The following is a 22,543-nucleotide window of genomic DNA, read 5'->3' on the forward strand; positions in this document are numbered from 1 at the left end:
CCCCCCCCTCCCCAGGCCAGACGCAGAGGCCCTGGGGTCACTTGAGCTTTTATTCTGGGAGGGGGGGTCTGCCTCTCTGGCTCACACGTCCCCAGCGTGTCCGGCCGAGTGCTCCAGCGCCCGTCTCCTCCGTAGTTTCTCTTCCAGCTCGGCGGTCAAATCCGCCAGGCCTGGTTGGGGTGGGGGGGCGGGAGGACTTCAGCCGCATCAGGGGTCCCCAGCCCACGCTGTCCCCCCACCCCACCCGCAGAATCTGTGGGCCCCGTGAGAAATGAAAATCTATTCAAAAGCCTCGAGGGGTTTCAAGACCGCACGGCGTTAAGCCAAGCGTGGGGCCCTTCGGAGTGTGGGTCCCGCGTGACAGCACGGGTCACCGGCCGCACGGACCCCCAAACGCCTCACCTGTCGTGGGGAAGAAAGCCTGCGCTGAGTTGCCCGCCAGTTTCTTGGCCAGGCCGCCGTTGAGGCCTTGGGGCTCTGGAGGAGGGGGCAGAGGAGGGACTGAGGCCCGCTCTCCACCGGACAAGGGAAGGGCTTGGGGGCGGGACCCCTACCTGGCTTGGGCGCAATGGGTGGCTTTGGCAGCTTTGGAGGCTTTGCCTGAACCTTTGCCACCTTCTTGAGCTTCCGGATGACCGGCCGACTAGAGGAAGGCACTGTGTGGACAAAGGTGTGGCACGTCACGTCACGTCTACCTTTCAGCCTCCTCCCCTGTCCCCGTCTCCCCCCCGCCCCCACCTACCGTCCCCGTTCACGTAGGTGGCGGCTGGGGTGTGTGCGATGGGGATCACGTAGTTCTCATCCTCGTTTGGGAGTGGGGTGAGCTTGTTCGGGCTCGACACGGGTGTGACGGGCACGGGAGGCAGCTGCCTGGGGCCACCCGAGGGGGGTGCGGGACCTGGTGAGAAACGCAGTCGCCAGATACACGCGTGTGACCCTGTGCGTGCGTGGTTCTTACACACGCTCACCCAGGAGTCGGTGTCTGTGTCCCTGTGTCGCATAACCTGGCACACCGAGTGAATTTGCATAGTTGAATACAGGCAGAGGGTTTGTACGCGCACCTGAATGCGTGGGTACGTGCCTGACACCGCGAGGGTGCTGATATTTGTCTACGTTAGCGTGTGCACCCACGTGCCTATACGTGTCCAAATTTGTGCTCGCCAGTGAGCATTCGTGTCCACACACGTGATTGTGGCTTAAGGTGTGTGTATGTGTGCCACACGGGACGGGAATCGTGTGACACGAGTATTCGTGCATGTGCGGAGCCCTTGTCCGTGCACGGTTCTGCACGTGAGCTGCTTGTGCAGGTGGACGCAATTCGTGTTTGTGAGTGTTCACGTGTGTATGTGTGCACATTCGTGCCCACTGTGCACAAGGGGCCCCCAGCGTCTGCTCAGCCCAGAGGCCTTCCTAGCATCGTCTTCCCGCCTTGTAAACGGGATCCCCCCCCCACCCCTTTCTCAATAGCCACCCCAGTTCCCATCTCTGGGTAGATGTCGCTCCAGGTGAGCCCTCCGTCCCCTCCATTGCCCATCTCAACCTACTGAAATCCTTTGAGGCCTTAAGCAAACACCGCCTCCTCCAGGAAGCCTCCCCCCTTTCTCTCCCCAACTCTAGGCACCGCTGTCTTCAGCCCCAGGTTCAACCCCACAGGGCTGGAAGTGTGTCCAGCTCTGTCCCCCCCTCCACAACCCGGAGGGCAGGGTCTGGGTAACTTCTGGGTCCTTGTAACTCTGGGTCCAAGACTGGACACGGGCGGCGCCATGTGGGTCCCAGGTCTCTCTGCACTATGGCCCAGCGGGGGGGCATCACCTGGGCCTCGGGGCGCGGGGGCCTCGCGTGCCAGCCACACACTCTCGCCGTTCTCGTTATCCGCCTCCACGTAGCCTGGAACAGAGAGTGGTCCTAGAGGAGGCGCGGCGGCTGGGGGTTGATCCAGGGGTGCCCCGTGGGGGCAGGGGAGGGAGAGGCACGTACTGGGTTCCCGGAGTTCCCTGAGGCCGCACTCACCTAGCACCTTCTCATAGTCCTCGTCTGGCAGGAAGGGCACCAGCGATTTCTTGGTGCGTGTCACGAAATAGTTGACCACTGCGTCAAGTGAGTCGCAGGAGAACTGGAGGCGGGTAGAGGTCGCAGTCGGGGCTGTTGGGGAAGGGGCGCAGACCCCCCCCCCCGCGTTTTCCAGTACCCCAGCCCAACGCTCACCGGCTCCTCCACGTCGATCACATACTTGGGGCCCTCGTGCTTCACCTTGTAGTGCCGGACCACCGACGACCTGCCCAGGAAGTGGTGAGTGAGGGGGCTGGCGCAGGCCCAGGAGGAACCCGCCCCTCGTCCTGGCTCCGCCCCCACGGAGGGGCTAACCTGGTCCTCCGCACAGTGACCGTGCCCTGACCTGGCGTGACTCTCCCGGGAGAATCAGGCCCTCTACTGACTGCACACCCCCGCCCCCCAGGAAGACCCCTCCGCTGTCTTGGCACTGCACCTAAGGATGGCCACGCCCTGATGGCTCCACCCCGGGAGGCCCCGCCCCTCCTCTAGCCCCGCCCCGTGGGTTCTAACTCCGCCTTCGATGTGGAGGGCCACGCCCTGATGGCTCCACCCGGGAGGCCCCGCCCCTCCCCTGGCCCCGCCCCGTGGGTTCTAACTCCGCCTTCGATGTGAGGGCCACTCCCTGATGGCTCCACCTCCGTGAGGCCCCGCCCGTGGGTTCCAACTCCGCCTTCGATGTGGCCCTACCCTTCACCTGGCTATCCCAAAGAAGGATTTAGGGCCAGGCTCTGATCCGTCCCCAAAGTGGACCTCCAAAGCCTGATTCAACCACCCTGGTTCAAGGGGAAGACCGGCCTACGACTCCACCCACAAGTCCTGACTCCGCCCAAAGGGCTGGTTACCACCCATGGATTTGATTTCTTCCTTGTTCCGGAGGTCCAGACCCGGCCCCGATTCCGCCCCGAAGAGCCCATCCTCACCCAAGGGTCTGAGCTCACCTATAGAGTCCCGCCCCCGCCTCAGGATCTAACCACTCCCCCCAAGGGGTCCTCCGTCCGGCCCTTGGCTCCGCCCCCAGGCGTGGACCCCACCCCCCATTCCGGGGAAGGGCCGGCCTCGGGATCCCACGCCCCCCCGAACTCTGGCTCCGCCCCCCGGAGACAGCGTCCCTCCGCCCATCCCGGCGCCGCGCATGCGCACCCATTGAGCGTCTGGCGGGTGGTGACCGACACGCCGCCCGTTCCGTCCCCGCTGGGCCGCAGCAGCAGGTTTCCGCACTCGGGGTAGCGCTCCAGGAGCAGCTGCGCCTCCAGCCGGCTCACCTTCAGGAAGCAGCTGGGGCGGACGCGTCCCTCACTCCGCGCAGGCCCCGCCCCTGGGGCGCGGCCACACCCTCCCGCGGAGCCCCGCCCCCGGCACGTGGACCTTGTCCCGGAAGACGGGATTCCCCGCAGACCCCGCCGGCCGCCCCTTGGGCCCCGCGCCTCCGCCCGCCGCGGTCCCGGGGCTGCGCGGCCCGGCGGGGCACTCACGAGGGCACCTCGAGCGCGCGGCGCGCCTCCTCTTTGGCCAGGGCCTCGGCCATCATGTACAGGTGTCCGGGCAGCAGGGTCAGGTTGGACGGGATGCGGAGCTGAGGGGCGATGAGGCACCCGAGGGCGCCTGGACGTCAGGGAACGGGCGGCTGGTGCCCGCGTCACCGAGGGGACACCCTGAGGTCGGGGTGCGGGCCCAGGCAGCCAGGATGGGAACCCGGGCCTGGGGGCTCCAGAGCGACCCTGCGCCTCCTCAGGGCAGGGGTGAAGAGACTTCAGGGAGGGGAAGGACAGATCAGATGCTCGAATGTAGACTCTCAAAACTCTACAGGCTGCGGGGCCAGACAGGGGACAAAGGACTAAAGCACAGATCAGGAATGTTGACAAAAACTCCTGGCTCTTAAATAATGGCAGATCACTTTCACAGTTTTAACACTTGGCAAAAGCAGAAGCCGTTTGCGGGCTGCGTTGGGCTCAGAGGCTGCCAGCGTGAGACCCCTGTAGGAGACTCTGGGGGCCTGGTTGAGGACTGTGGCATCGAAGGAGAAAAGAGGGTCCCCGAGGAGGCACCCAGTCTTACCTCTACCACCGTCAGGATGAAGCCTTTCCACATCTCCCGAGACTCCAGGCTCTCTACCTGCGGAGGGACAGAAAAAGAGCCCATGGCGATGAGCCTCGGTCAATTCATCTGTGAAATGGGAACGAGGAATAATAGCCACAGTTTTCCAAGGGTTCTTTTGAAGATTAAACGAGTTGGGACCCGGGTTACTTTAGGATGTCTGGACATCATAAGTCCTCAGGAAAGTGGGATAGAATTCTTTAATGTTACTGCGTCAAGTTTGAAAACACTACAAATCAGATCCTGTATCTCCAATGCTCTAAACCCTCCCCGGGCTCCCGTCTGCTTTGGGGTAAAAGCCAAGTCCTCCCTAGGGCCCACAAAGCCCTGCACCCCACGCCCTGTCCCCTCCCTGCCCTCCTCCCTCCCTCTGCCCAGCAGCCTCCTGCTCCTCCCCCCTCCCCCCTCCTCTTCTTCCTCTTCTTCCTCCCGGCTCTTCAGACACACAAGAGCCTTTGCACAGGTATCTACGTGCCGGTTCCCTCACCTGCGGGTCTCGGTGAGGCTTTCCCCGGTCGCCCTGTTTAACATGGTAACCCTGAGCGCGCTGCGTCCTTTCCCTAGCACTTTTTCCAAGCGTCTCCTGCCGTCTGCCCCTCCAGATATGTTTTACGCACTTGTATTGTGTACTGTGTGCCTCCCCCGCTCGACTGCAAACTCCACCACGGTGAGGAGTTTTAAGTGTCCTGTTCACTGCAACTGGGAGAATCTCTGGCACACGGGACGCGCTCGATAACCTTAGCTGCAAGGTTGAACGATGGCGGGGGGGGGGGGGGGTGTCCATCCTTGCGGCTTGCGTGCTGTTCTGGCTCCTCTCTATGTACTGTCCCATTTTGCAGGCGAAGAACCCAAGGCCTAGAGAAGTCAAGTGACTCGGCCAGTGTCACCAACCCAGCGGTAGCCTCCGTGCGACTCCATGCTAGTGTGTGTTAGTGGTAAGTGTGACAAGGAGGGAGGGGCCTACCTTGAACTTGATCTCCTGGTTCCGGAGGACCAGGCTGAAATGGATGCCTGGGTCTCGGGAGCTTCCCCAGGGTGGGTCATCTGTGAGCTTCACAAGTGCCGTTAGGTCTAACTTCTCCACGTGCTGGGGATCCGGAAGCAGGGGTCTGAGCGCCAGTCTTGTGGCTCCCCAGGCCCTCTGGCTTGGCCGAAACACCCGCCCTCTATGCTTGGTCCCTGAGGTCAAAGGAGGGGGGCGGGGAGGGGGGGGCCACCAGCTCATTCCCCTCCTTACCTGGGAGTCCCGATTGCTATTATAGAAATAGAGAGTGCAACCCTTGAGGCCTGCCCAGAATTTCTTGTAATCCTGGGGACCAAAGGTAGAGAAAGAGAAGGAGGTGAGAAGGGAAATCCAGGTACCTCCATGGCACCCACTCCTGCCTCAGGACCTTGGCACTGGCCGTTTCCTCTGCCTGGAGACTCTTTCCCCAGATCATCACAGTTTCCTTCATCACCTGCTTTGGGTCTTTGAACGAACGTCGCCTTCTCTGGGAGGCCCTCCCCATCCATGGCCCAACTTCTGGGGATCTGTTGTTCTTTGAGAAAGGACCAAAGAATCCTCCTTGATGGAATGGGGAATGCAGAGCAGCGCCCCGCCCCCGCCCTGCCCCTGGCCAGTGTACAGAGGTAGGAGATCCAGGAGTAAGTTGAACTAACCGTCCACCCACCCACCCATCTATGTACCCATTTTCGCACACATACACCCCCTTCTCCTTGTCCACCCCATAAATGTTTATTGGGATCTCCTGTGGGCCTGAGTCTGCGGTCTCAGAATTTCACAAGGTTCTGGACTCTAGAAGTTATTGCCGATTCAGGATTTGCCCCCAGGATTCTGAATTATAAATGTCCTAACTCTCTGGTGGTCCAAGGGGGCTGATACAGCCCAGATGGTAAGAGAATGGGTTTGTTTGGTTTTTTTTCCAGCAAATATTCCCTGAACATCTACTCTGCACCCAGTTCTGTTGCAGAGGCAAAATACTACCTGGGACATGGCTTCTGTTTCTAAATAGGTTGTCTTCCAGAAGAATATAGAAAGCATAGATACTCGGGCACCTGGGGGGCTCAGTCGGTTGAGCGTCCAACCTCAGCTCAGGTCACGATCTCACAGTTCGTGGGTTCGAGCCCGGCGTCGGGCTCTGCGCTGACAGCTCGGAGCCTGGAGCCTGCTTCTGATTCTGTGCCTCCCTCCTCTCTCTCTCTGCCCCTCCCCCACTCACACACTGTCTGTCTCTCAAAAATAAATAAACGTTTAAAAACTAAAAAGAAAGCATAGATACTAAATCTTCCAGGGAAGAGTAATCAGTACCCCGAGAGGGACAAACCCTAGGCCTTGAGATCTGGAGAAAGGCCCTCCAACTGGGAAATCCGGGAAGACTTCCGGGAGGAGGAGGTACTTTCATTAGTCCGTAATGATAATGAGGATAGTTTTCATATTGATGCCCAGTAGCCATCATCAGTCCACCTGTCCATCTGCCTGCCCATCCATCTCTTCATCCACTTATCTACCCACCCACCCATCCGTCTCTATGTCTGTCCAACCATCGACATACCCATCCATCCACCTACCCATCTGTCCATAGATACATTTAAGTGACATTTACTGAGGACTTACCATGTGCTCGGCCCTGGGAGCAGAGCAGTAAGTGATTAAACTCAGCAGGTCAGACCTGCTTTGTCGTGTACCCACTATACGCCATTGCACAAGGTATTTAAGCTCTCCGTGCCTCAGTTTCCCCACCCATGAAATGGCAATAAAGAGGAACCTACCGCAGAGGCCGCTGAAAGAATTGGGTGCGTTAATACCAGTGAACAGCGTTTGCAGAGTCAGGACCCCAGACCCCTTCTCCAGTAACCATGGTTACGGCCCTACTATACCCATTGTGTAATAGAGAAAACTGAGGCACAACGATGGAGAGTCCCTTGCACAAGGCCTGGGAGTCAGGAAGACGTGGGGACCCCTGTGGCCTAGATGGTGTGTAGGCCTGAGGGGGGCGGTGGGGGGTGGGCACTTGGAGGCACAAGGAAAGGAGGAGGGGACCGCAATCCGCAGTGGCGGTGGGGGTGGCCAGGGACCGCAGTGGGTGGGTGTTTGGGGTTGTAGCAGAAGATGAGACAAGTGTGGGGGGTGGGGCGCCTCAGGGAAGGAGGCACTGGGCTTGCATCCGTCTCTGGTCCTGCCAGATGCGGCCCCCTCAGCTATCTCTCCTGGCCTTGACCCCCCCCCCCCCGCAGCCGAGGCTCGGCTCAAGGTTAGTGTGGGGCTGGGAGCTAGGAGCCAGAAGGTTTTCCACTTCCTGGGGGAAGTCCCTGATCTGTTTGTATCCAAGAGACAGAGAAGAGAGACCAAGAGGGAGACAGAGGGAGGCAGACAGGCAGGGAGAGACACAGAGAAAGAGATAAACCAGAGTCAGAGACAGCCAGAGGGTGGGCAGAACCTTTTCCAGCACCCCCAGCAGGCGCCCGGCCCCAGCCACTACCCTCCCCGCCCCCTCGGCCAGGTGTGAAGATCCAGGCCCAGAGAGGTGAGTGCAGCCACCTAGGAGCCCAGCAGTGCCTTACCCGGTCACAGGGTCCCTTCTTCTCCAGAAAGTTCTCGTAGTAGTGTGAAGGTAGAGCGCCTTTGGGTTTGGGGACCCGGGGTGGGCTTAGGGCTGAGGCCATGGTGGCCCGGGTCTTTGGCCTTGGCCTCTCCCTGGGGTGGGTGCCCCAGCTGGGCCAGGAAGCAGAGAAACCGGTTCCAGGGGAATTTTCTCTTCTGTCAGCTCCCCAGCTCCCTCCCCTGCCAGGTGCTGGGCGGGTGCTGGGCCAGGCAGGTCCTAGGGAAATCCCAGCCTCTCTGGTCTCCCCAAGAAGTCTGGGAGGCCCGCTGGAGTTGGGGAGGAGGGAGCCACTGGGAGGCTCTCAGTGCTGAGCGGGGACTGGGCAGAGGGCGCACCGGGAGGAGGGACCTGCCTAAGCAAAGGTCTGGATGTGAGAAAGGGAGGAGCCTGGTGCCCGCGTGGCAGTGCGTGTGTCCAGAGAGGACACAACAGGGACATCGCATGAAGGTCTGCGTGCCCCTTAAGCTGCCTGCCTGCTATACCAATCTTCCCTAAATCTACAAAAAAAAAAAAAAAAATCTTGCCGGGATTTTGATAGGAATCGCACCTGTGTGTCACTGGGAGCAGACAGGAGATGTCAACTCTTTGACAAGAGTCAACTGAGCCACCAACTGAGCCACCAACTGCTGAGCCACCCAGGCGTCTCCAGTTTAAAAAAAAAAAATTATCTAAGGGGCGCCTTAATATCTATTAAGGGGCGCCTGGGTGGCTCAGTCGGTTAAGCGTCCGACTTCAGCTCAGGTCTCAGATCTCGCGGTCCGGGAGTTCGAGCCCCGCGTCGGGCTCTGGGCTGATGGCTCGGAGCCTGGAGCCTGCTTCCGATTCTGTCTCCCTCTCTCCTGCCCCTCCCCCCACATGCTCTGCCTCTGAAAAACGAATAAACCTTTAAAAAATTTTTTAAAGGTTTTATTTAAGGGGCTCTTGGCTGGTTCAGTGGGACGTGTACGAGGAGACTCTTGATCTTGGGGTCATGCGATTGAGCCCCACGTTGGGAGGTAGACTGTACTTAAAAAAGTGTATTTATGGGCGCCTGAGTGGCTCAGTCGGTTAACCTTTGGACTTAGGCTCAGGTCAGGATCTCACAGCTCCTGAGTTCCAGCCCTGCGTCTGGGTCTCTGCTCTCAGCACAGGGCCCGCTTAGGATCGCTTAGGATCCTCTGCCCCCCCTCCCTCTTTGCCCCTGCCCCCCTCCCCCAAATAAACATTTTAAAAAATCTTTGAAGCTTTTATTTAAATTTCAGTAATATTAGTTTCAGGTGTACAATATAGTTATCCAACACTGCCTTCCGTACAACACCCAGTGCTCATCAGGACAAGTGCACTCCTTCGTCCCCATCACCTATCTCACCCCCCCACCTCTCCTCTGGTAACCAGCTGTTTGTTCTCTTTAGTTAAGGGTCCCTTCCCTCCCCTCCCCTCCCCTCTTCTCCTTTCCCCTTCATTCTTTTCTTCCTCTGTCCCTCTTTTTTCCTTTCTTTTTTCTTTTGAGAGAGCATGTGTGAACAGGGGAGGGGCAGAGAGGGGGAGAGAGAGAGAGAGAGAGAGAGAGAGAGAGAGACTATCCCATTGTCACCCTGGAGCCTGACTCCACTCGGGGCTCGAAGTCACACATCTCGAAATCATGACCTGAGCCAAAAATAAGACTCAGATGCTTAACCAACTGAACCACCCAGGCGCACCGAAGAGTCTGTTTCTTAAGGGGCGCCTGGGTGACTCTGTTGGTTGAAGTGTCCAACCTCGGCTCAGGTCATGATCTCAAGGTTCGTGAGTCTGAGCCCCGCATCGGGCTCTCTGCGGTCAGTGCCGAGTCCGCCTCAGATCATCTGTCCCCCTCTCCGCCTCTCCCCCGCTCGCTCACTCTCTCAAAAATAAATAACATTAAAAAAAAATTTTTTTTAAAGGCGTCTGTTTCTTGGTTTGCCTCTCTCTCTCTCAGCGTCATCCATCAGGGTTGGAAACAACTTCCAAATTCCCGGTACTGTTAATAGTTTGCCCTCTTCCCATGAGCCACCAGAAGTATACAATGATAATGGAAATGTTTGGAATAGTACGAGAATTACCAAAATGAGACACAAAGTCAGCAAATGCTGTTGGAAAAGCGATGCCGTTTGATGTGGGGTTTTCGCAAACCTTCAATTTGTTTAAAAAAAAAAAAGGCACTATTTGTGAAGCAGAATAAAGTGAAGCTCCTTAGAACGAGATATTCCTGTTTGCCTCTTGGCATTTTCTAGGAAGGCCATCCTATCATCTGCAAACAGGGCGAGTTTTATTTCTTCCTTTCCAATCGGTATGCCCCTCATTTCCTTTTCTTGCCTTATTGCATTGGCTGGAATTTCCAGGACTGCGTTGGATACGGGTGGCGAGCGTGAATGAACATCCTTGCCCTGTTCGCTCTGTTACGGGGAAAGCGTCTAGTCTTTCCGCATCGAGTACAATGTTAACTGCAGGTGAGTTGCTTTCCATCTGTTTCTAGTTTGCTGAGAGTTTTTACCATGCATGGGTGTTGAGTTTTGTCCAATGCCTTTTCTGTATCAGCTGAAATGATCTTGTCGGAGACCTTTCTTCCTTAGTTTGCGCGTTCGTTTCCTGTGGCTGCTCTGACAAATTACCTCAAGCGTGGAGGCTTAAAACGACACAAATGTATTTCGTGGATCTCACAGAACCGAAATCAAGGCGTTGCCAGAGATGCATTCTTTTCAGGAGGCTCAGAAGATGACTCGATTTCCCTGCCTTTTCCAGTTTCTAGAAGCTTCTTGGGTTCCTTGACTCATGGTCCCCTTTCTCCATCTCCAAAACCAGCAAATACAGGCAGAATCCTTACATCACATCACTCCGAATTTCTTCTGTTGTGACTACTGTCGTCTGCTTTTAAGGACCCCTGTGATGGCATCGCCCCCACCCAGCTAATCCAGGCTAATTTCTTTATTTTCAGGGCAGTTGATTAGAAATTTAAGTTCCATCTGCACCTTAAATCCCCTTTGCCATGTAATCTAACATATTTACAGGTCCTGAGGATTAGAACGTGAACATCTTCAGGGAACCGTTATTCCACGACCACAGCCTGTTAGATATGATGGCTAACATTGATGGATTGATTCCTGAATACTGAACCCGCTATGCATCCCTGGAGTAAACCCCACTCAGTCATGGTGTGTAATTCTTTTTATATGTGGCCAAATTCTACTTCCTAATATTTTGTTAGCGATTGTGCGTGTGTGTGCGTGCCTGTAATCACGAGGAATACGGTCTGTCGTTTTATTTCTTTTTAAAATGTTTTTGTATCGTCCTTATCTGGTGTTGGTTTCAGGGTAACGCTAGTTTCATAAAGTGAATTGGGGGGTGTGGGCGGGTGCGCGCCTGGGTGGCTCAGTCGCCTAAGTGTCTGACTCTTACTTTCAGCTCGCCCTGAGAAGGGATCTGCGCTGACAGTGTGGAGCCTGCTTGGGATTCTCTTTTCTCTCTCTCACTCTCTTCTCCTCCCCCGCTTACGCACGCACTCTCTCTCTCTCAAAAAAAAAAAAAAAAAAAAAAAATTAAATGAATTGGAAAATGTCCCCTCCTCTTCAAGCTTCTGGAAGACATTTTTTTTTTTTAAAAAGTGGTGTTAAGGGGCGCCTGGGTGGCGCAGTCGGTTAAGCGTCCGACTTCAGCCAGGTCACGATCTCGCGGTCCGTGAGTTCGAGCCCCGCGTCAGGCTCTGGGCTGATGGCTCAGAGCCTGGAGCCTGTTTCCGATTCTGTGTCTCCCTCTCTCTCTGCCCCTCCCCCATTCATACTCTGTCTCTCTCTGTCCCAAAAATAAATAAACGTTGAAAAAAAAAATTTTAAAAAAAGTGGTGTTAACTCTTTGAATCTTTGGTACAATTCTCCATGTGGGCACGGAGATTTATTTTTGAGGAGTCTTAAAATTACAAATTCAATTTCCTTAATCATTATAGGGCAGCCTGGACTTTATACACATAGCAAAAAACAGCCTTTGCAATCCACTCAAGAGCCGTGTGACTTGGCAATCTTTTCATCTGATGAACTAATAAAGTTAATAACAATGCCTGCCATAAAGGGATGCCATAGGGGCACCTGGGTGGCTCAGTCAGTTGAGTGTCTGATTTCGGCTCGGGTCATGCTCCCGGGGTCCTGGGATAGAGCCCTGCATCAGGCTCCACACTGGGCGTGGAACCTGCTTGGGATTCTGTCTCTCTCTGCCTCTCCTCGACTAGTGCTCACACTTGCTCTCTCCCTCAAAAATGAATATTTTTAAAAAATTAAATTTAGTTAAAAATTTTTTCAAAAGGGGGTGCCATAAATGGTTAATAAGGTCACAGCAGTGGGGCCAGTGTGGAAGGTGGATGAGGTGGAGGCTGTGGCTCAAGGTGATGACCAGGGCCCAGCTGGGAGGAGGAGGTCCGGTCCAGGATTTGGGGAACAGAGTCAAAGGAACGTGGCCAAGGACATGGGGGACTAAACTGAGGTCAAGAGTCCAGGGCTGCTGGGGAATGCCCAGTTGGTGGCTGGACCTGCGGTGGGGGGTGTCTGTGTGGGGAAACTGCAGCAGGAGGCGTGGGCTTGACAAAAAAAGAGTATTAATTCCCATTTGTCCAGTTCTTTTTTTTTTTAATGCATTTTTATTTTTTTTCCAACTTTTTTTATACATTTTTTATTTTTGGGACAGAGAGAGACAGAGCATGAACGGGGGAGGGGCAGAGAGAGAGGGAGACACAGAATCGGAAACGGGCTCCAGGCTCCGAGCCATCAGCCCAGGGCCTGACGCGGGGCTCGAACTCACGGACCGCGAGATCGTGACCCGGCTGAAGTCGGACGCTTGACCGACTGCGCCACCCAGGCGCCCCTCCATTTGTCCAGCTCTTAATTCTTGTGATGCCCCATTCGTTAACAACCTTCAGGGAGTCATCAGGATCGTCCCCATGGTGAAACAGAGACGCGGAGCCACTTGGCCAAAGTCACAGGGCTGGGATGTGGTGGACCAGGATCTGGAGCCAGGTCCGTTGATTGCAGACCACCGTCCCATAACATCCCCCCCTCCCCCAACGTCCCGTCCCCGCTTCCAAACTGGGCGGAGTACACCGGTCCGGGGTTGAGCCGAGCCCGTAACTCCCAGCAGTTTCGGAAAGGCCCCACCCCCGGCTTGCAGCCCTGCCAGGGCCTGGGGACTCCTAGTCCTGGGAGGTGCCGCTGCGCCTCAGAGCAAAGGTCTTGGGCCAGGGGCCAGGGACAAAGGACGGCACTGAAACCGACCCGCGAACACACAACTCAGCTCCGCCTCCGAGAGTCCGGCGCGAGGAGGCGTGGGAAGTCGGGGGGCGCGCCAGCCTGAGGGCACGTTCTGACCCGGGATCTGATTGGCTGGCACAGGACCACACTCTACAACTGAATGGATACGTGAGGCCCGGGGGCTCCTGTGATTGGCCGAGGGCTACGCGTTTGGCGGAAGCAGCGGTTTAACATTGATTGGCTGGAGGGAATCCCACGACTGCTGCCTATTGGTTGAAGTTTAAATGACCCTCCTATAATTGGTTGTTGGGCTCCGCTTGGGCCCAACCGTGGAATCGGCCCAGGGGAATGGGAGTTAACCCTTTAGAGACTGACGTCCGGCTCAGGAGCTTTATTTATTTTTATTATTACTTAAAATTTTTTATTTTTAAAGTAGTCTCTACACCCAACATGGAACTCGAACTTACAGCCCCGAGATCAACAGGCGCCTGCTTTACGGACTGAGCCAGCCGGGCGCTCCGCCTTGGGCGCTTTAGACCTTCCCCATTCGGCCTGCAGCCCCAGGGCGCTGTGGCTCGTTCTCCGGGGGTTTCTCCCCTGGTCTCCACAGCTGAGACTTCTGGTCCCTCAAGTGTCCCACCCCGCCCGGTCCTAGTGAACTGAGTCCCCCGCGCCCCCCAGCTCCGGGTCTAAATCCAATAACAGGCCGCCCCAGTGGAGCCACTAGTTCCCCGAAAGCGAAAGGCCCGGGGCCTCAGTTTCCCCGCTTGGTAGGTTGCCACGCGCCTCCCACGGAAGGTGGCCTCGAGCCTCCGTTTTCCCGATGGTCCCGGAGGGATGAGTCCCCGGCTCTGCCCGTGGACAGGCGCGAGGCCTCCGGGTCCCGGCTAGCACGGGCAGGCCGAGCCCCCCTCCCGCCCCCAGGCTGGGGCCCCTCCCCCTCGGGGCGGAGCCGTGTCACGTGCCGGGAAGAAAGAGCCAGCGGCGCGCAAGTCGCACGGGGCGCAGGGCGCGGGGCGCTTGGGGCGGAGCGGCCATGGCAGGTACGGCGGGCCCGGCTGGGGGTCCGGGGGGGGGCGGGGGGTGGTAGAGAGGCCGGGGCGGTTGGGGGCGCGCGGCCCCTTGCAGCTTGTCGCTGCCCGCAGCTCCGGAGCCGCTGTCCCCGGCGGGTGGCGCGGGCGAGGAGGCACCGGATGAGGACGAGGACGAGGCAGAGGCCGAGGACCCCGAGAGGCCGGCTGGAGCTGGCGGCGCGCGCAGCGGAGGCGGCGGGGGCGGGGGCGGCGGCGGCGGCGGCGGCGGGGCCGGAGCCGGGGCGGGCCCGGGGGGCTGCGGCGGGCCCGGGGGCGCGCTCACCCGGCGCGCGGTCACGCTGCGGGTGCTCCTCAAAGATGCGCTACTGGAGCCCGGCGCCGGGGTGCTGTCCATCTACTACTTGGTGAGCGTCCCCTACCCCCCATCCCGTCCGGCTGGGGCAGGAGGGGGAAACTGAGGCCCAGAGCTCTCCTCCCACCGGCCAAGCCCAGGTGTGGGGAGGGGAAATTGAAACAAGCATCCAGACCCAGCACGAACCCTTCTGGGCTGCAGGGCATCGTTTACCAAACAGCCCATTCCACAGAGGAGAAACTGAGGCTCGGAGAGGACACCCCCGCTTTCCTGGCTGTGTGACCTTACTCAACCTCTCCATAACCTGGTTTCCTCATCTATAAAATGGCTTTTTATTTTTCCTGTCGCGGGGTTGTAGGAGGGTCAACGGAATACAGCGCCCAGCAGGCAGCCTGCTACACTATGCTTTACACGTTTGCTGCTGTTTCCTTGGGCCTTGTGAGTGGGGGCAGTTCATGAATGGAGCACTTGCTGTGTGCCAGGCTGTGTGCTGTGTGTTAGGGACCAAGCAGGCCCTGTCCCTGCCCTTTGGGGGCTCACGGTCCAGTGAGCGGGTGGGCAGACACAGAGCTGGGCAGTTTTAATCCAGGCTGATGAGGACTGACTGTGGACATACAGGGACCGGGAGGCATGTAAGCTGGTCAGTTTCCTGGGAGGGATGCTGTGGGCAGAGGTGGGTGCCAAGCTCCGGGGAGCAGGGCGGGGGGGGGGGGAGTCAGGGAGGACTTCCTGGAGGTGGCTTGGTGGGTACCAGGGCCTGGGTGCAGCCAGGCTGCTGTTACTGCAGGGGAAGAAGTTCATGGGAGACCTACAGCCCGACGGGAGGATCGTGTGGCAGGAGACGGGACAGGTGTTCAACTCACCCAGCGCCTGGGCCACCCACTGCAAGAAGCTGGTGAACCCGGCCAAGAAGTCCGGCTGTGGCTGGGCCTCTGTCAAGTACAAGGGCCAGAAACTGGACAAGTACAAGGCGGCCTGGCTCCGGCGACACCAGCTGCACATTCCCACGGCTGCTGCCGATGAGGTGCGTCCCTCAGCCTCCTGAAGCGCTGTTGGATAAGGAGTACCCAGAGTGAGCACATTGGAGCTGGGGCCCTGTGGGATGACCAGGAGTTTGTCAGAGCGAGGCGAAGGGAGCCAAAGACCGCAGAGCTGCGGAGGTAGGAAGCCACACAGCGCTTGGGGAACCATGATCAGTGGATACAGCCTGAGGCTCACGTGTCTTAAGCAGCTGAGGGGACTGGAGACAGTGGCAGGGACCAGATCGGGGAGAGTTTCTAATGCTATGATAGTAATAACATCTTTGAATATTCACCAGCTGGTGAGCTTGGCCTAGGGTCGTCTCTGGGTGCTAATTCTCCTTCGTATGTAAATGAAGATGCTAACAGTATCCGTATGTATCGTATATGTATATCTTGTTGGCAGATCGGAAATATGCAGGGCCGATGTCAGGCTGGAAACAGGCGGGAGGACTTGGGCTTTTTCCCTGAGGTGGGTGGGAGCCCAGGAAGGCAGAGAGGATGGGCAGACCTGACTCAGGTGCCCACACGCGCCCCCTGGTGGCCGCCGTCTGGCACAAAGACTGGGGGGTGGCCCGGGTGAAAGTTGGGGACCAGGACGCAGGTGACAGAACGTGGTCCGGGCGGGAGATGATGGGGTGGGCCGGGCGGACAATTGATGGATCAAGAAGCGGGCAAGTTTTGGCTGATTTTGAAAGTGGATCTCACGGGATTTGCGGTTGCATCAGATAGATGTTGGTGTTAAGAGATGTTTTGTTCCGAGCAAGTGGATGGATGAGGCTGCCATGGGGATTGGGGAGGACTGGGGGACAGTCAGGTGCGGCGTGGTTATAGAGCTGAGTGGAGGTGCCTGGGAGCACCCCCGCCCCCCCCGCCCTGCCGAGACTTCCAGGATCAGCCAGACGCTGAGTCTGGAGCTCAGAGGAGGCTTGGGCTGGAGATAGGACTGTGGGGGTGGTCAGGCCAGAGACAGGGTTCCAGTCCCAAGAGTGGAGGAGACTGCCCCGGAGGGGAGCAGGTAGGGAGACAAGAAACCCGAGGACCCAGCCTGCACACCGGGGAGGGGTGGGAGACGGAGGGGACTGGAGAGATGGGAGGGAAGCTGGGTCCCTGGGGCGCTCCCAGAAGAAGGAGCCAGGACCAGCCAGACCCTGCGGCGAGGAGGAAGAGTACAGAGACCATGTGCCTGTTGGGTTTTGGACACTGAGAGGTCACCCCAGCAGGGGCAGGTGAGGGCAGATCAGGAGAGATTATTGAGAGAATCTGGTAAAATAATCCCTATAAGCACTTGCTTGCTCAGTGAATGGATCGACAGGAGGTGTGCTAATTGCCTTGCAGGCATTATTTGATTTCACCCTGATGCTGTCCCTATGCGCTGGAGGTCATTAGCCCCTTTTTACAGATGAGGAGAACAGAGCTCAGAGAGGTTAAGGGCGCTTGCTAGAAGCTGCACAGCTAGTAAAAGCGGAGGAGAGGTTTGAAACTCCGCCCGGCAGCTGCTGGAAGGTGCTCAGATCTGAGCGGCACCAGGACCTCAGGCCGCCTGTGCTCACTCGCTCCCTCTAGTGGGCCCCTGGGGCAATGACAGGACCCTAAGGCCAGCTGAAGGTCTGAGTGGAACTTGGTGAGGAGGGTGGGTGGCACCCAGCTGAGGGTCCTGCCGCCCACCCCGCCCCGCCCCCACCAGAGCCCGGCCAGTGAAGGGGAGGAGGAGGAGCTGTTGATGGAGGAAGAAGAGGAGGAGGTTCTGGCAGGGGTCTCCACTGAGGACAAGAGTCGGAGGCTACCTGCCAAGGGACCCTTGGAGCCTGCGCACCCAGGTGAGAGGCTTAGAGGAGGGCAGGAGGCGGGCAGAACTCGGGTGAGGAGGTGGCTTGGGGGGGGGGGCAGATCTTGCGTTTTTCTCAGCACTCCCAACATGCCTGGCAGACTTCCTAGTTCTACTGCCTAATTTCTTTCTCGTGGCCTGACTTCTTCTTTTTTTTTTTTTTTTTTAATGTTTATTTATTTTAAGAGAGAGAGAGATCGTGAGCAGGGGAGGGGTGGGGGGAGGGGAACAATCCCAAGCAGGCTCTGTGCAGTCAGTGCAGAGCCTGAGTCAGGGCTCAACCCACAAACACTGAGATCATGACCTGAGCCGCAGTCAAGAGTCTGGTGCTCAACGGACTGAGCCCCCCAGCGCCCCCCCACCGCCCTGCCTGGCTTCTTAAGCTCTAATGCTGGATTCCTTGGTCCCATGGCCCGATTTCTTCACTATGCTGCCTGATTTCCACGCTCCCCTATAGGATTTCGCTGCCTCAGTGCCTGGTTCCTTTGGCCCCCTGCCTGGTTTCCTGGGGTCCTTCCCTGATTTCCTAAGCCCTTCCTCTGGTATTTTAATCTCCTTTTTCCCAGTTTGTTAACCTGCCACCTGATCTCTCCGTTCTGGGGCCTGGTTTTTAAAGCTGCCTCTGGAGGTTTTTTCTGGGGCCGCCTTGTTCTTGTTTTCCACTTCTGGGCTGGGAGGGATTGAGGCTGCCTTTTCCCCCCTCGCCCGCCCCACAGAGGCCGTGCCCCCCGGGAAGCGGGTGGAAAACAAGATCCGGGTGCCTGTGCGGTATTGCATGCTGGGCAGTCGAGACTCTGCCAGGTCAGACACACCCTGTGCCTGCCACACCCCCGCCCCCAGGTTTCACTAGCTCTTGCGGGTATGGGGTGGGGGGGGGACACAAGGCCTCACATCCTCAGCGCTGGCTCTGGGGGCCGGGGGAGCTAGCTCGGGGCTGAGTTCCTGAAGCTGTGGGACCCTCTGGCTCCTACAGGAACCCCCACACCCTGGTGGAAGTAACATCCTTCGCTGCCATCAACAAGTTCCAGCCGTTCAACGTGGCCATCTCCAGCAACGTGCTGTTCCTGCTGGTGTGTGCCCAGCCGTCACCTTGTCCCTTGAGGGCCAAGGGCCAGACCTGGGCAGGTGGCTGGGGCACCTGGAAGGGGTCCCTGGGAGGTTGGCCCTTATGAGGGCAGGGACCTTTTCTGTTTTGTTCACTGCTGCTAAACAGTAGGCACTCAATCAGTGAACGAAGGAGGAGGCCGGTGGGGGGTGGTCCCGGCACATTGCAAGGGCTCTGGCCCCGAGGAGAGGCGCTTGGGGCTGGGCCGCCGCCTGAGCCGCTCTTCTGGTGTCCGTCCCCTCCCCAGGACTTCCACAGCCACCTGACTCGAAGCGAGGTCGTGGGGTACCTGGGGGGCCGCTGGGACATCAACAGCCAGAGTGGGTATTTGGGGCCAGGTGGGCAGGGGGGTGTCTGGGGCTGGGGTTGATGTCTACACCTTCTCTTCGCCTCTGCACAGTGCTCACGGTGCTGAGAGCCTTCCCCTGTCGGAGCCGGCTGGGGGACGCGGATATGGCGGCCACCATGGAAGAGGAGGTGAGGGGGTGCGGGGGGTCAGGGCGTTGTAGGGAGGGCTCGTGTGGACACAGCTGTCCTGGCTACCCTGTCCCGGTGGCCAGTAGTGCAAAAACGAGCCTGCGGAAGAGTATGTGTGAGCGCCCGCCCCGTGGCTGTGACCCTGTCCGTGGTCCTGCTTCCTCTGCGCAGGTGGCCCGCCCTCTTTACCCCGAGCCTCGGTTTCCAGGCCGTGCCTGGCACGTAGTAAGAGCCCAGCGAATATTAGCTGCCATTCTCAACAGCGGTGTCATAGTGGTGCTTTGTATGTGCCTGGCGCTGTGCAACGCGCACCACACCCACCTTCTGGCACCCGCAGTGACCCATGGGGACAGGCGAATAGGTGCGGATTCTGCACGCACGTCTCTCGGCCCGCCTCTTTCTTGCTCCTTAACGCCAGCACTTGCCTCTGCTTGCTGAAGGCATCCAGAAATGCCTGCTCCCGCCCAAGTGCACACACACATCCTCCTATCTGTTTAACTGTTTGAGTGCCCGCTGCGAGCCAGGAATTGGCGATGCGGCCTGCCTAAAATAAACGTTTGCCTCTGCTTTGTGACAGGCGCATCTTTTTGTGTATTTGTTGACTGTCCCCCCTCCCCTGGCCTCCTAGAGGGAGGGGGAGGGCTCTGTCCTGGTGCCGCTGTGTCCCCAGGCCAGGCACACGGCAGGCACGTATTAAGTGCTGGCCTCGAATGGGGATGGGATGCGGCAGGTGCGCTGGCGGCTGGGAGGGGTGAGCGCGCGCGAGGGCTGGGGGAGCCCCCGGCTCTACCGCAGCCTCGCCTGTGCCCCCAGATCTACCAGAGCCTGCTCCTGCGGGGCCTGTCCCTGGTGGGCTGGTACCACAGCCACCCGCACAGCCCCGCGCTCCCGTCGCTGCAGGACATCGACTCGCAGATGGACTACCAGCTGCGGCTGCAGGGCTCCAGCAACGGCTTCCAGCCCTGCCTCGCCCTGCTCTGCGGTAAGGCCTGGGCCGCGCGCGTGCGCATGCGTGCGTCCGGCGCGTGCGTCCGTGCGCGCGCGCGCGTGGCGCTTCGGGGCCGCCGACCCCTCCAGGCCGTCGCCACTCTCGCTGTCCTCCCGCAGCCCCTTACTACTCTGGCAACCCGGGCCCCGAGTCTAAGATCTCCCCCTTCTGGGTGATGCCGCCCCCCGAGGTAGGCGGGGCTGTGGGGGGAGGGCAGGGTTGCGGCGCTGCGGGCCAGGAGGGGCCTGTCGATGGTCCGTGGCCAGGACTCTGGTTCTGGGCTCATTTAGGGGATCGGGGACCTCCGTTTCCCCCCGTGAAATGGGACCATAACCGTCGCGCTGTCCCGGGCTCCCCGAGAGGGCCTGGATGTTGAAAAGGCGCGGGCATCACGTGGAGCCCTTGTTACTAACACGGCCTCCCTCCCCAACTCTGCCCAGTGCCATTCCCCACATCTGTCCCGGGGTCAGAAATCGGGCTTGGGAAGCCATTCCCGGGTGCGTGGCTCGCTTGGCGGCCTCTCTTGCTGGGGGCAGGGCCACGCCGCCTCCGGAGTCGCACCGCAGCCTTCTGTGGAGGACCCACGTGGCTCTGAACCTGGTCGCAGTGTGATTCTCTGACTGCTGGCCCAGGACGCATCCCCTCGTGGGATCAGAGGCTGGGCGTGACTGGCTCCTGTCCCTGCCAGCAAAGGCCCAGTGACTACGGCATCCCCATGGACGTGGAGATGGCCTACATCCAGGACAACTTCCTGACTAATGACATCCTTCATGAGATGGTGAGCTCACTCCCGGGTGGGGCGCACAGGGCCCCTGAGAGGGGCGGGTGGGGCTGAAGGACCCCGCTGGACGGTGGCCAGACTGCAGGACTCAGGGTGGCTGAATGCGCCACGTCTGGGCATAGGCCAGACTCCTCGTCCGGGGCTGAAAATCACCTGTGGCTTTAGGCTCAAGTCCCTGATCCTTGCCCACCTGCTCCCCCAACCTGGCCTTGCTGTTCTGGAAGTTACCGGAGGTGCCCCCGCCTCGGGCCTCTGCACCTGCACTGATTCTCCAAATGGAGGCACGTGAGGGGACTTGAGGTGGTCCCCCAGCTGTTTTTTAGTGTCGATGTTCCAAATGGCGTTTGAAAAAAGCTAGTTGGTCACACCTGTGGGATCCCGGATACTGTTTGGATGAGGCTGCGCAAGGGGTCCGTGTCAGGCTTGTGCGACACTCGGGGCCCTTCCCTCTCACACACTCAGTGTGCCTCCCTCTGCCTGGGGCTACTTCGGTGCCCCTCCAGGGGCCTCCTGCTGAGCTCCCTGGTGGCACTCCTCAGTGGGTGGTCTCCCTTGGGGTCCTGGGTGCCTACGTGCCATATGGGACTGAAGCCCCACAGGCTGCCCACCGCTGTATCCCTGGCACCTGGCACGGGTGGGAGGGCAGGAGCGAGGAGTCCCATCGGCCCCCCGTCCCCCAGATGCTGCTGGTGGAATTCTACAAGGGCGCCCCTGACCTCGTGAGGTTCCAGGAGCCCTGGAGCCAGGAGCACACGTACCTCGACAAGCTGAAGGTAAGACTCGTGTCCCCTGTCTCGTGCAGACTCCGTAGGAAGACAATGTGGGGGGAGCCCGCGAGAATCCACCCGCGGGCAGCCTGAGAAACAGTGTCCTAAGTTCCGTGTTATTGCAGCTGGGTGTCAATGCTGCCAACAGCCTTGTTGGGTCACAGCTGGGGGGTGACGGTGACGGGGAGAGCTATTCGAGAGCAGCTAGAAAGGGGAGAACCCGCAGACCCTGGGCCGTGGGGATGGAGAAGCCACACTGGGCCCTATGTCACGGCGTGGGCGCCCACCCGAGCGCACAAGGGGCCGGGGTCCGATTCAGAGCCTCAAGCGCCGGCAGAGCTGAGGCGAGCAGAGGTCTCTCCAGCTCGCCGGCCCTGCAGCCAGTGGGACGCCGCGGGGCTCGGCGGCCTCGGGGGTGTCTGACTGGCTTCCTGCCTTGTAGAGAAATGCAGTTTTGCACGTTTGCTTGTTTTGCTCAAACTTCAAGAGTGACCAGAGCTTCCGGCTGCCACGGATCACTTCCACCCCGTTGCTGGGCTGGCGGGGCGGGGAGCAGCCCCCGGCGCAGAGGGTGTGAGAGCCTAGGCAGGAGGCAGCTAGGAAGAGAGTAGGATTTGGAGTGTGCAGATAGTCCTCCTCTCTCCAAACCCAGAACATTCCGCGTGAGCAGGCCTCCTCATCTAAACATAAAACTTTGTCTTGGGGACGCTACCGTGTGGGTCGGTTAGGAGAGCCTCTGCCCGGATGGAGGGGAGCCGTGGGGCCAGGACCACCGGGCACAGCCCTGAGGCACCGGCCCTGCTCCTTTCAGATCTCCCTGGCCAGCAGGACACCCAAGGACCAGGGCCTGTGCCACGTGCTGGAGCAGGTTTACAGCCTTCTTAAACAAGGGAGCTGAGGCCCCGCCTGCCAGAGCCTGGGGGGGCCTCTTGGTCAGACTCTGATCCCCCGCCCCCCCCCCCCCCCGCCGTGGTTTGGGCTGAGGGGGGACTGGGACCAGGGGGTTCTCTTGGGGGCTGTGCCGCTCTGTTCCTGTGCAACTTAGCTGTGCGGTGGTTGGGGCACGGATAATAAAAGACAGAAGCAAATAGCCTGGGTGTGTGTCTCACCCTGGGGGGAGGGGGAGCCCCTGCACTCGTCCCTGGGCACACAGGCTGCTGTCTGGGCAGCGGTACAGGAGGGGACGCTCCGAGCGCCCGTGTTGCGGGCTTCCTGG

At 59.0% G+C, this 22,543-nt stretch overlaps 2 protein-coding genes and 1 long non-coding RNA gene across 12 annotated transcripts; 2 read left to right on the plus strand and 1 right to left on the minus strand.

Annotated features, from left to right (window-relative positions):
- Nucleotides 1–36: 36 nt before the first annotated feature.
- STAP2 (signal transducing adaptor family member 2) lies at nucleotides 37–8,097 on the minus strand. 3 transcript variants are annotated; one of them, XM_045043972.1, is made up of 14 exons: nucleotides 7,708–8,097; nucleotides 5,604–5,684; nucleotides 5,384–5,455; nucleotides 5,111–5,233; nucleotides 4,108–4,164; nucleotides 3,525–3,625; nucleotides 3,193–3,327; nucleotides 2,206–2,275; nucleotides 2,011–2,113; nucleotides 1,813–1,887; nucleotides 743–898; nucleotides 555–656; nucleotides 403–477; nucleotides 37–170 (listed from the first exon to the last, which is right to left on the minus strand). In XM_045043972.1, the coding sequence occupies exons 1-14, from the start codon at nucleotides 7,807–7,809 to the stop codon at nucleotides 82–84; spliced, it is 1,341 nt and encodes a 446-aa protein (XP_044899907.1). In that variant the 5' UTR covers nucleotides 7,810–8,097; the 3' UTR covers nucleotides 37–81. The 3 variants fall into 3 exon arrangements, with proteins under 3 accessions (XP_044899907.1, XP_044899908.1, XP_044899909.1); XM_045043973.1 differs by lacking the exon at nucleotides 403–477; XM_045043974.1 differs by lacking the exon at nucleotides 5,604–5,684 and having other exon boundaries at nucleotides 7,708–8,094.
- Nucleotides 3,326–11,337, plus strand: LOC102901794. Of its 3 annotated transcripts, none has more exons than XR_006589259.1 (6): nucleotides 3,326–4,438; nucleotides 4,986–5,081; nucleotides 5,535–7,670; nucleotides 10,088–10,195; nucleotides 10,754–10,897; nucleotides 11,148–11,337. It is a non-coding gene; the product is annotated as an uncharacterized LOC102901794 (long non-coding RNA). The 3 variants fall into 3 exon arrangements; XR_006589261.1 differs by having other exon boundaries at nucleotides 5,581–7,670; XR_006589260.1 differs by having other exon boundaries at nucleotides 3,326–4,331.
- Nucleotides 11,338–13,891: 2,554 nt separating this feature from the next.
- Nucleotides 13,892–22,415, plus strand: MPND (MPN domain containing). Of its 6 annotated transcripts, none has more exons than XM_023243995.2 (13): nucleotides 13,892–14,019; nucleotides 14,122–14,414; nucleotides 15,150–15,386; nucleotides 17,069–17,201; nucleotides 17,926–18,010; nucleotides 18,183–18,279; nucleotides 18,562–18,634; nucleotides 18,715–18,791; nucleotides 19,587–19,773; nucleotides 19,899–19,969; nucleotides 20,387–20,557; nucleotides 21,241–21,333; nucleotides 22,139–22,415. In XM_023243995.2, the coding sequence occupies exons 1-13, from the start codon at nucleotides 14,013–14,015 to the stop codon at nucleotides 22,223–22,225; spliced, it is 1,611 nt and encodes a 536-aa protein (XP_023099763.2). In that variant the 5' UTR covers nucleotides 13,892–14,012; the 3' UTR covers nucleotides 22,226–22,415. The 6 variants fall into 6 exon arrangements, 5 of the variants coding, with proteins under 5 accessions (XP_023099763.2, XP_023099770.2, XP_023099777.2 ...); XM_023244002.2 differs by having other exon boundaries at nucleotides 19,605–19,773; XM_023244009.2 differs by having other exon boundaries at nucleotides 19,692–19,773.
- The last annotated feature ends 128 nt before the right edge of the window (nucleotides 22,416–22,543 follow it).

Source organism: Felis catus, chromosome A2, assembly GCF_018350175.1.
Source record: "Felis catus isolate Fca126 chromosome A2, F.catus_Fca126_mat1.0, whole genome shotgun sequence".
Classification (NCBI taxonomy): domain Eukaryota; kingdom Metazoa; phylum Chordata; class Mammalia; order Carnivora; family Felidae; genus Felis; species Felis catus.